Genomic DNA, 12,442 nt, shown 5'->3' with positions numbered 1-12,442 from the left:
GTCAAAAGTAATCTGCATTTGGAGAGGCAAGGATTAATAAAGAATACTCAGTTTGGCTTTGTCAGGACAAGATCATTTCTGACAGGTTTGACTGAGTCTTTTCAAGGAGATGGCTAGGTGATAAGGGCAGTGTAGTTGATGTAATCTACATGACCTTCAGTAAGGCTTTTGATAATGTGTCACATGAGAGACTCTGAGAAGGTAAGAGCCCATCGGATCCAGGAAAAATAGGATCCTAAATTGGCTGAGTGGTAAGAAGCAGAGTGTACTGGTCAAAAATTATTCGTCTTGCTAGAAGCTATCACAGGGTTCAGTACTAGTTACTTTACAGTCTGCAATGTAAATTAATAATCTGGGCACAAATATGGAAGATTTGATTAGTAAGTTTACAAATGAAACAAAAATGGGTGGTGTGGTAAATAGAGACAAAGAAAGCCTTAAATTACAGGATGATCTAGATGTACTGGTCAGATGGGTAGGATATTGGCAAATGGAGTTTAAATCTGAGTAGTATGAGCTGATTTTGGAAAGGCTTAACAAGGGAAGAGAGCTCACATTGAATTGTAGGACCCTGTGAATCACAGAGGATCAGGATAACTTTGGTGTCGATGTCCATAAATCAATGTAGACAAAAAGGCAGGTGAATATAGGATGGTTAAAAAGTTATATGGGAAACTTGCCTTTGTTAGTTGAGGTTTTGAATACAGGTTATAATGAATTTGTACAGCATGTATGTTATGCCACAACAATTCTGGTCACCACATTATAAAAAGGTTGTGATTGCACTAGAGAGGGGTCAAAGGAAAATAACCAGGTTGTTGCCCATCCTGAAATATTTGAGCTATGAAGAGAGACTGAAGTTATTTTCTTGGAACAGAGAAGGTTGAAGGGAACCTAATTGAAAACTCAGAATTATGAGGGGCACAGACAGGGCAGATAGAATGGAAATAGATTTAAAATAAGGGGCAGGAGATTTAGAGGGCATTTAGAAGGATATTAGGATTTTTTTTTCAGAATGCTAAGTATCTGGAACTCACTGCCTGAAAGGGTGCTGGAGGCAAGAACCATCACAGCACTAGCACAACTTTAAACAAGTACTTAAAAAACCATAGCATAAAAGGCTAGAGGTCTAGTGCTGGAAATCTGATTAGAATAGATTAATGTTTGATGACCAATACAATCATGATGGGCTGAAAGGTGTCTTTCCATGCTGGAATACTTTGATTTTATGACTCTAAATTCAACTTGGCAATTTACCTTTTCTGAAAATGTGTTACTGGAAAAGTGCAGCAGGTCAGGCAGCATCCAAGGAGCAGGAGAATCGGTGTTTCGGGCATGAGCCCTTCCTCAGGAATCTTTACCTCTTCTGTTTACTCTTGATTAAAGTGATGAAAATTCATAAATAGTACTGTCAAGTAGCAGTTGCTTAGTACTTTGCTCATTGATACTCAGTATGCATTCTGTTAGATCCAGTCAGCTCCTGATATCATTACAGCCTTGGTTCAAACATGGACAAAAGAGCTGAATGCCAGGGATGAAGTGAGAGTGACTGCCTTTGAAAGTTAAACTGCTTTCGACCAAAATGGCATCAAACCCAAGCAAAACAAGGGGAATCTGTTGAAACATTCTCTGCTGATTGGTTTCACACCTAGCACAAAGGTTGTTGTTGTTGTTGGAGGTCAGTCCTCTTAGCTCCAGACCATCTGTACAGGAGTTTCTCTGGGTAGTCCCTAGGCCGAACCATCTTAAGCTGCTTCAATATTGATCTTCTTTCCAGTATATTGTCAGACATATGGATTTTTTTTGATGATTGCACATTTGTGACTCCTCAGATACTGAGGCCTGTCTAGACAATATCAAGATTTGGGCTAATAAGTATCAAATAGCTTTCCTGCTACACAAGTACTAGCCAATGACCATCTCCAGCAAAAAATAATCAAATCATATTTTCGTTTAATAAAATCCCCACAGTTTGGAAATAGGCCATTTGGCCCACCAAATCCACACCAACCCTTCAAAGAGCATCCCACCCAGACCCATCCCCCTAGCCTATCCCCATAATCCTGCATTTCCCATGGCTAATGCACCTATCTACACATCTCTGAGCACTATAGATAATTCACCTATAGCCAGTTCACCTAACCTGCACATCTTTGGACTTCAGGAAGAAACTGGAGCACCTGGCGAAAACCACGGGGAAAATGTGTAAACTCCACATAGACAGTCACCTGAGGCTGGAATTGAATTTGGGTCTGTGGTACTGTGAGGCAGCAGTGCTAAGCACTGAGCCACCAAGCCGCCCTACTGAGCCACCGTGTCGATGACCGAATGCCCCATTATCAACATCCTGGGGAGTTACCATTAACCAGAAACTAAACTGAACTAGACATATAAATATGACTTTAAGAGCAGTTTAGAAGCTAGGAATCCTGCAGTGAGTAACTCACCTTATGGTTCTCCAAAGCCTGTCCATCATCTACAAGATACAGGTCAGGAATGTGATGGAATACCCCTCATTTGCCTGGACAAGTGCAGCTCCAACTGTCAGGAAGTTTGATAACATCCAGGACAAAGCTTACTTGATTAGCACTACATCCACAACTTGTCTCCACTGAACACTACCGAAACATAATAGTATCACTGTGTACCATCCACAAGATGCATCAAGAAATCCATCAAAGCTGCTTAGCATCTCCCATACCCATGACTAAGACCATTTAGAAGGATAAGGGCAGCAGATAGTTGGGGACTCCGCCACCTGCAAGTTTCCCTCCAAACTACTCACCACTGAAGCTTGGAAACATTATCGTCATTCCTTCAGTGTTGCTTGTTTAAAAGCCTGGAACTCTCAGTCTAACAGTGCAGTATGTATATCAACACCAAGTAGATCGCAGAGTTTGCAAAGATAGCTCAACACTTTCTAACTTTTTTTTATTGAGGCAACTGTTGAACCTTTTCACTGTATTTTACTGTATTTTACTGTAAAATGCAAGTGACAATAGATAAAACATTCATTTAGAATGTGTTTCTGTACTATCACTGTTGTAGATTGAGGTGATTTTGTATCTTTAGTTCCATTTGTATTGCTATTTGGTGTGAAATAGCAAACTTCAGGATCTTGGTTCATTCTTCACTCACTTCTCCAAAACTGTCTCCATCATGAATAATCTCATATCCAACTGTTTTTCTCTCCATATGTACAAGTTTATCTCCTGTCACCACTAACTAGTCACTGCTGGATATTGCTTAAATTGCATTATCTACCTGTTCCCAAATTCCTTCTTTGAAACCACTGACCCTGCCCTTTAAGTACAATATACAACACCATTGATGCCCATGAATTCCTTTCTATCTGTAGCTGCACAACTCACGTGTTCACACAGCCGTTCCCCCGTGACCCTTCTCTTGACCAGTCACGTGTTATGTCAGTTACATTGCAGATGTGGTCATCCTTCATGCCTATGTAACGTAGACTAATGACCCCTCTCTCAATCATTACGTTGGTATAGATGAGCGCTCAACAACAGGTCAAAGCAGTGAATTTTTACCTCCTATCCAATTAAGCTCGCCTTCAACTTTCTTCCACTGCTTGAAACAGCATATCATTCTACTCATTGATTCTTTACACTACCAGCTTCTTGTCCTTCATTTTCTCACATGATTATTCTAACTTCATTCCTTCTCCCACCAAACCCATGAAGATGAAGTTTATATTCACTATGAATTTCTCTTGATTGTTTTGTCTTTCTACTTTGATTCCTGGACACCCCTGGTTTGCATTCCTCTTTTCATCGTCAGATTGGTTATGTGTCTGATTCTCACAGTTAGGTTGCCAACATTTAGACTTTTTGGTTTGAGTTTGGTCACCTTTTCACCTCTGTTTTGACCAGCTTCTTTCGCTATCCTTGTTGAATGGTGACCCTTGCCCTTTCCTCATGGGTTCAGCACAAGAACCTGCCTATCACTTGCAGGGTAATTCTTAACATGAATGCCAATGACATTCATATCAACATAATTTAACAGGGCTTGGGACCAGCACTGACCTGCCTTCACCAGAGCTGAATTTATTGTGTTGATTTATCAAGCTGTTTGTGAAATGCATTTCATTTATATATGCTGTCATTGTATTGCCAGTTAGATGCAAGTTGTTAAACTGATGAAATTCTTAACTCCGAAGAACTCGGAGATAATTTTTTTCAGCTCAACTGCTCTGAGTTCTTGTATGTGGTTAGACAAAATACCCTAACATCCTCTGTGGTCTGAGTTGCACTGTGTTACATTATGATAGAACTATATGATATGTGAGCAAACAAGTGAAAGCAGGCAGAATCTCTACTTGCATGAATAAAAGCCAATATTTGGATATTTTTTAAATGGGCAATTGAAACATTATGTCAATTTTCTTGTTACATTTAATTTAAACATTAAGGTTTAATGTTTATTACTGTTTTATTACTGTTTCACACTTCTGTTTTGTGGAGAATAAATATTAGTGGCTGTAGAGTGTAAATCTTAGTCTGTGTTCAACACCAGTAATTCACAGGTGACTGAGATAGGGTAGTGGGATACAGAATTTAATTCAATTAAGCACATTGCAATAATTGCTAATTGTCCACCCTTGCCTTGTACTTCTGCAAGTTTTTCTCTTCAATTCCTTTTTGAAAGCCCCAGGTATATTTGCCTCCACCACACACTCAGGTAATACATACTAGATATTAATCAATCCCTGCATGAAAAATATTTCTCCTTATGTCTCTATTGTTTGTTTTGATGAACACCTTCAATTAGTATCCATTAGTTTTCTACCTTTACAAATGGGAACAGTTTTTCTCTTTCTCTTTAAATCCCTCATAATTGTGAACACTACCAAATCTGGTCTCAACCATCTCTTCACAAAAAAGAACTCAACTTTTTCAATATATGTCTCCTTAGCTTTGATTCCTGAACGAACAAGCTTGAGAAAAGCAGTGGCCCTTAAATCGATCTGTACATCCTCTCATCAATTCCAAAGAAACTGTTCACTGCTCTGTTTCCTAAAGAAGGGTTACACCTGAAATGTTGGCTTCTCCACCTCCTGATGATGCCTGCTGGCTGTGTTCTTCCAGCCTCCTGCTTGTTTCCTGTCAGTCAGCCTACTTCATATCCATGTCCCTCTTTTGGTCCATGGACTTCATCTTTGCTAACAAGTCTATTATGTGGCTTTTTTTTCAAGCTCCTTTTGGAATTCCACATACACCACATCAACTGCATTACTCTCATTAATCATTGTTTAAAAAAAACTCAAATTGGTTAAAAATGCTTTGTCTTTTTAAAAGCTCCATACATTTCTAATGTTCATTTGTATAACTTCTTGCAAGTCTACAATCCTTCAACACCACCATGATATCTAAGCAGGATTTTAAGAGTATGGCCATCCCTCTGCAATCACCACCCTTACCTTCTTCGGGATCCTCAAATTCATCAAATCAAGTCATGATGACTTATCAACTGTCACTAGGTCAAAATCCTGGAACTGCTTTCCTAACAGAACTGTGGGTGTACCGACACCAAAAAGACTTTAGTGGTTCAACAAGGCTCTCACTGCCCTAAGGACAGCTAGGGATAAACAATAAGTGATGACCCAGCCAACAAAGTCCACGTCACCTGAAGGAATAAAAAATAAAACAGCCAGCTAAGTCTGAAAAAAATCTTTTATTGATTACTAACAGCTGTGTATTAGAACTGATTATTTTATCTCCATGATGTTTTGATGTTACAGTGCTGCTAGTGAGAAGTGGCAAAACAAAGCTGAAGTACTGACAAAGCTAGAAACACAGGTCAAACAGATGAAAGAAACCTTTGATGCCAAAGAAAGAAAACTTGTTGAGGAGAGAGACAAAGCCTTAAAAGCTAAGAAGTAAGTTTTGTAACTATAAGAAATTCCATAATTTAACTTATTGTATTTACTATAGAAATGCTATTTATTGTACAAAAGATTTAGAGTAGCTTTTGTCAGCGCAGACTTGATGGGCTGAAAGATCTCTTCTGTACAGTATGATTCTATGAAAAGGAGTTGCAAATAGTTGATTAACAGTCTTTTAACTGTTTCATTTGTGAATTCCTGTAACCCTGCTTGTGGCCTAAATGTTTCCATTGCATCTGCCACTCTTTCTATAACCACATAGCCCCTAGCAACCACCACCCACCTTCCCAACCCTCCTGCTCATCACTTCCACCTGCTATTCCCTGTCACTCACTTGTGAGTAAGAGCTTGGGAGAGGGGTAGGGTGAGGAAGGGCATGGTTGAAAGAGAGGATCAGGGAGAAGTAGAAGTAGGAGAGCAGAAAGTCAACAAATGGCAATTTGCTTTTTAAACTGAGCATGTTCAGTGATTACAGTAAAATAAAAAACAAGACAGCACTATTGAGGAAACATTCCTAACTTACCAACTATACTATTCGTGGCAATGTTATAGATGATGATCTCTTTAAGAATGAACCAAGACATGCTGTAGGTATAATTGGGGGGACCTAATAGATATTGGAGTAAACATTTATCAGTCAGGAAAAAGGGGTTCTTGTGACAAAGTGGTACTATCTCCATCTCTGAGCGAGTAGGCCTGGGTTCAGGTTTCACCTGCTCCAGAGTTGTGTAATGCCATTGATTTGAAAATACCTCCCCAAATTTCTCTGAACATCACTACCTGTAGCTTCATGATACGAAAAATGAGCCAGGAGTCCCAGGTTCAAATTCTACCTGTTCCAGAGGTATGTCTTATCATCACTGAACAGGTCAATTGTAAGACACTTAAAAAAAAAAGCAAATTTTCCCCAGTAAGGGAGCTATTTAGGAAAGAGAAAGTGCAGATTGGAGTTAGCATTGACCTATGTAATTCAAATAAACAGCTGTAGAAGACAATGTTATAATCCCTAATGGTGTTATTGCAAGGCAAATTCCAGACTGAAAACTGGCTTACTGAGTTTCTTTTTATTTAATGAGTTAGACTTTCCCTCAAAAACAAGTGCACAATACTGCAGATCTGGTTTTAACAATAAAATAACAAGATTATTACGCAAAAGAAAATAATATAAAATAAACTAAACCAAACTATTTACATGTAATAGAATTTGTAAGTTTTCCAAGTTTGCAGCAGTTTGCAATGCTGAGTGGAAGGATGAACTATGGAGAATGCAGAGATGCTTCAGTGTGATTTGAGCAAGTGGGCAAAAGCATGGCAAGTGAAGTAAATATGGATAAATGTGAGATCATCCATCTTGGTAGCAAAAAGGCAGATTATTATCCAGTTGGGAAAATGGAAATTGCAGTGAGAATTGGCTGGCCTTGTACACCACTTCCTGAAAGTAAGTATGCAGATACAGAGGGGGTGAAGAAGGTAAATGGCATGTTGGCCTTCATAGTGAAAGGATTCGAGTTAAGGAACAGGAGTGTCTTGTTGCAATTGTGCAGAGCCTTGCTGAAACCACACTTGAAGTACTATGTGTAGTTTTGTCTCCTTACCTGAGGAAGGCTGTTTTGGCTATGAAGGGAGTGCAGCAAAGATTTACCAGACTGCTTACTGGGATGGCAGGACTGACATATGAAGAGAGACTGTATCTATTTGGACTGTATTCAATAGTGTTTAGAAGAATGAGGCTCTCCATAGAAACATATAAAATTCCAACAAGATGACACAGTGTATGATGACTGAGAAACCCAAAAGAGGTGACTCCGTTTAAGAATACAGGGTAAGCCATTTAGGACTGAAATGAGGAAATGTTTTTCACTCAGAGGTGAACCTGTAGAATTCTCTACCATAAAAAATTGTTAAGGCCAAAACATTGAATGTTTTCAGGAAAGAGTTTTATGTATTTTTTGTGGCTTAAAGGGATTGTGGCGAAACAGCAACGGGATACTGAATTGAATGATCAGCTATGATCATATTGAACGGTGGACTAAGCTCAAAGGACAAAATAGCTTGCTCCCTCTTATTTTCTGTGTTTCAATGAAAGAGTTCAAAACACATAGTAAAAATACTTTGCTATCACTACAACCTCATAGTACTTAGAGCAGAGAACTGTCTCTGTATTCTATCATGTATTTAGGTTTCACTTAACTATTGCTTACAATTCCAGGTCTTGAGAGTGTGCTAGCCTTTTCCTTAGATATTCACACTAAGAAAGTCTCAGCTTTGAATAGCCCTTTCAGGGTTCCAACCAAACATCTCTAGCCTGGAAATTCCAAACTAAACCCTTACATTGGGGTAACCTATTTCTGACTTTTCTTCACTGACATCTTGCTCCAAGAAACCAATCATGCTTCCAGTTTCAGCTAAGGGTTATATGTACTGAATCCAAAAGTTTTCCAAGCCGTTGGTCTTCCCTGTCAGCAAAAAGGAAAACTATTCCTGATTCTTCTAACTGAAAACAGCTAAATACACTTCAACATTTACTCATAAAACTCTCCAACGCAAACAAATTCCCATTAGGACTCCAAGATCTCTTTCTCATATTGGTTTAAAAAAAAGGGCTCAAGAAATACTAACAAGTTAATCATCAAATCCCCTCATATACATAGACCAAAACTCATAGTTCAAAATTTGACCTCTAATGTAAATGTTGTTAATGGATGTATATAAATCACATGCCTTGCATAACAACAGACTGACTCCTTTCTGCTTTCGTAAAAGAACGACTAGCAGTTAGAAGAATTAGAACTTGCTTTAAATGCTGAACCCTGGTACAACTGACAATATTATTGATAAATTTTCAGAAAGTGGGTATGCCTCACAATCCAAATTCACAGTATCAGTTCTGGAGAAGAATATCCAAACTCAGGCATTGGAATAGTCTGACAGATTTAATGTTAACCTTGAAATATATAAATTATATTCTTATATATGTTGAAAAGATTTCGTTTAAATCAATAGTTTCAAACAATAGCAAAACTAATATTTGCCAAAAGAAAAACTAATTTGAAGTGCAGCATGGTGGCTCAGTGGTTAGCACTGCTGCCTCACAGTGCCAGGGACCTTGGTCGATTCCAGCCTCAGGCAACTGACTATGTGGAGTTTGTACATTCTCCCTGTGTCTGTGTGGGTTTTCTCTGGGTACTCTGGTTTCCTCCCATTGTCCAAAGATGAACAGGTTAGGTGAATTGGCCATGCTAAAATGCCCATAGTGTTCAGGGATGTAGAGTCATAGGGTAGGCCAGTGGGTCTGGGTGGGTTACTTTTGGAGCGTTGGTGTGGATTTGTTGGGCCAAATGGCCTGTTTCCACACTAAAGGGATTCTATGACTCTGTGAAATGTTTTAACAAAGCAGTGGTGTAATGTGGGAAAATGTATTACATTGCCATCTGCTGGCCATTTGGGAAATTAGCATGACAATTCTGTCAGATCCATTTTACATCTGGAAAAGGGAATTCAAAACAGAAATGATTACTCAAATCTACGATGAAAAGAGTGACAGCAAGATTTTACAGACAACAGAGCTACACAGAAACAAGGCTTCATCAAATATAAATATTAATGTTCAGTATTTAAGACTGTTTAAAATACAACACTTTTTTTTCAATACAACCAGTGCTGTAGAGTATCAAAATTTAAATTTTAACAGTTTTGTTAACCTATTGCATACTTAACAAATTGAATGAACCCCTCTTAACAATTTACCAAAATATAACATAAATAACACTTCAGAGTTCCTCATCTAATTTCCGATTTAAATTTCACTAAATTTAAAAGACAAAAGATCCAAGAAATAGTTGTATATCAGGAAATGGAAGGGAGGGAGGAACTCAAGAAAATTAGTCACCAAGAAAAGTACTGAGCAAATTGTTGGAGTCTTGGACCAACAAGTCCCTCGCTCATGATTGATTTCTTCCTAAGATCTTGAAAGAAGGGGCTAGTGAATAGTTGATGCACTGATTTTAATTTTCCAAAATTCCCTAAAGTCAGAAAATGTTCCTTTTGATTGGAAAAGAACAAATAGAATTCTATTATTCAAAGAGAGGGGAAGAAGAAAAGCAAAAACAGACAAGTTAACATCTGTGATGACAAATATGTTGAAAGTGATTATGAAAGGGATATAGCTGGATACTTTGAAAAATTAATAGGAATCAGGCAAAGTCAACATGATTTTGTAAAAGTGAAATCAATTAATGGTAAAACGTTGAACCAATTTATTGAAGTTCTTTAAGAATGTAGCATGACCCTCGATGGGCCGAACAGCCTATTTCCTCACTGTAGGAATTCTGTGATTCAATACGGTGCTGATAGAGGGAAACCAGTAAATATATTGTACTTAGATTTTCGGAAGTTATTTGATAACGTGTCACATCAAAAGTTATTCTGAGAAATAAAAGTTAATGGTGGAGGGAATAACATATTGGCATTGATGGAGGAAAAAACTGAAGAACTGCAGATGCTGGAAATCATTAAAAAAAAGTGAAATTTAGCTCAAGCTGAAAGAACAGCATCTAATTTTCAGCTTGGGAAGTCTGCAGCCTTCTGGACTCACTATCGCGTTCAACAATGTTAACACCTAACTAGGAAAGCTAATGAAGTGTGATCATTTTTTCTGAGGGGAAATGATTAAAAAACATAGGGAGGTTATACTTTATTTATACATGGCTTTGGTGAATACAGTATTGGTCTCCTTATTTAAAGAAGGATACAAATTTAGGGTGTAGGTTTGCTCGCTGAGCTGTAGGTTTGATATCCAGATGATTCATTACCTGGCTAGGTAACATCATCAGTGGTGACCTCCAAGTGAAGTGAAGCTGTTGTCTCCTGCTTTCTATTTATATCTTTCTCCTAGATGGGTTTCCTGGTGATGTCATTTCCTGTTCGTTTTCTGAAGGGTTGATAGATGGCATCTAGATCTATGTGTTTGTTTATGGCGTTGTGGTTGGAGTGCCATTTCGACTGGGACAACACATCTATCCTGAGACAGGCTAAGCAAAGACATGCCAGAGAATTCCTAGAGGCCTGGCACTCCAACCGTAACGCCATAAACAAACACATAAGATCTAGATGCCATCTATCAACCCCTCAGAAAATGAACAGGAAATGACATCACCACAAACTCCAGAAACCCCATCCAGGAGAAAGATATAAATAGAAAGCAGGAGACAACAGCTTCGCTTCACTTGGAGGTCACCACTGATGATGTAACCTAGCCAGGTAATGAAACGTCTGGATATCAAACCTATAGCTCAGCGAGCAAATCTACACCCTAAACCTCAACCTGAGCTACAAACCTTTACAAACCTTGCAAAAAGGATACAAATGTTTTAGAAGCGGGACAAAGAAGGTTTGTAAGATTAATTCCTGGAATGGGTGGGTTGTTTAATCAGGAAAGGTTGACGAGTTGGACATGTATTTGCTGAAGTTTAGTAGATTCAGCAGTGACTAGGCTGAAACATGTATAGTAGAGAATGTGGTGCTGGAAAAGCACAGCAGGTCAGGCAGCATCCGAGGAGCTGGAGAGTCGACATTTCAGGCAAAAGCCCTTCATCAGGCATATGTTACATCCTGTCTGATCTTGACATTTTTGTAGAGAATCTAGAATTGGGCAATGTTTTAAAATAATGGCTGCTCATTTAAGGCAGTGATTAGTGAAAGTGTTTTTCTTTTGATTGTTGTGAGTCTTTGGAACTTCCATCCTGAAATGTGTTGAAAACAAAGTACTTGAATGTTATTAAGGTAGAAGTACCTGGGAATACAGGAACAGGAGAAGGCCATTCAGCCCCTTGAGTTTGTTCCACCATTCAGTGAGATCATGGGTGATCTGTGGCCTTATTCCATATTACTTAGTTAATTTTTTGTTAAGCAAAATTATTATCTCATCCTGAATCTACTGCTGTTTGTGGAAGAGAATTCCTATCACCTACCACCCTTTATGTGAAGGAAGTCCTTCTACACTTCTAACCTGATGGTGTGGCCCAAATTCTCAGACTGTACCTCCTAGTCTAGAATCCGCAATTAATGGAAACAGTTTATCTTCATCTACCCTGTTTTTTCCTGTTAATATATTGAAAGCTCAGATCCGATCACCCTTAACCTTCTAAACTGATACTGATTAGGAATGATCAGCCATGATCATATTGAATGGCGGTGCAGGCTCGAAGGGCAGAATGGCCTACTCCTGCATCTATTGTCTATTGTCTATTGTCTAACTCTATAAGCTATCCTTGTAACGCTGAAGTCTAAGTGTGATTCTTCTAAACCTACATTGTGCTCCTCCAAGCCAGTATACCCTTCCTAAGGTATAGCCCCCAGATCTGCTGAAAGTATTACACTGTGTGGGGTCAAACTAGAATTTTGTATAACTGCAGTATAACTTCTACATCCTTGTCCTCCAGTCCTTTAGACATTAGCCTTCTTGATTAATTTCTGCACTTGTTGGTGACAATTTAAAGATCTATGCATCTGAAGCCCTAAGTCTGTCTTTGGACATCCACT

The 12,442-nt window shown here is 38.7% G+C and overlaps 1 protein-coding gene across 1 annotated transcript in view; it reads left to right on the top strand.

Moving 5' to 3' along the window:
- The window catches only part of lrrcc1 (leucine rich repeat and coiled-coil centrosomal protein 1), a 179,201-nt gene that overhangs the window by 149,041 nt on the left and 17,718 nt on the right, over positions 1-12,442 (top strand). The window contains exon 18 of the mRNA XM_072570311.1: positions 5,759-5,896. Coding sequence (XP_072426412.1) covers positions 5,759-5,896 — 138 coding nt within the window. The remainder of the gene's footprint in view (positions 1-5,758; positions 5,897-12,442) is intronic.

The sequence above is a fragment of the Chiloscyllium punctatum genome, chromosome 5 (assembly GCF_047496795.1).
Source record: "Chiloscyllium punctatum isolate Juve2018m chromosome 5, sChiPun1.3, whole genome shotgun sequence".
Lineage (NCBI taxonomy): Eukaryota > Metazoa > Chordata > Chondrichthyes > Orectolobiformes > Hemiscylliidae > Chiloscyllium > Chiloscyllium punctatum.
This window is presented reverse-complemented; position numbering and strand designations above follow the sequence as displayed.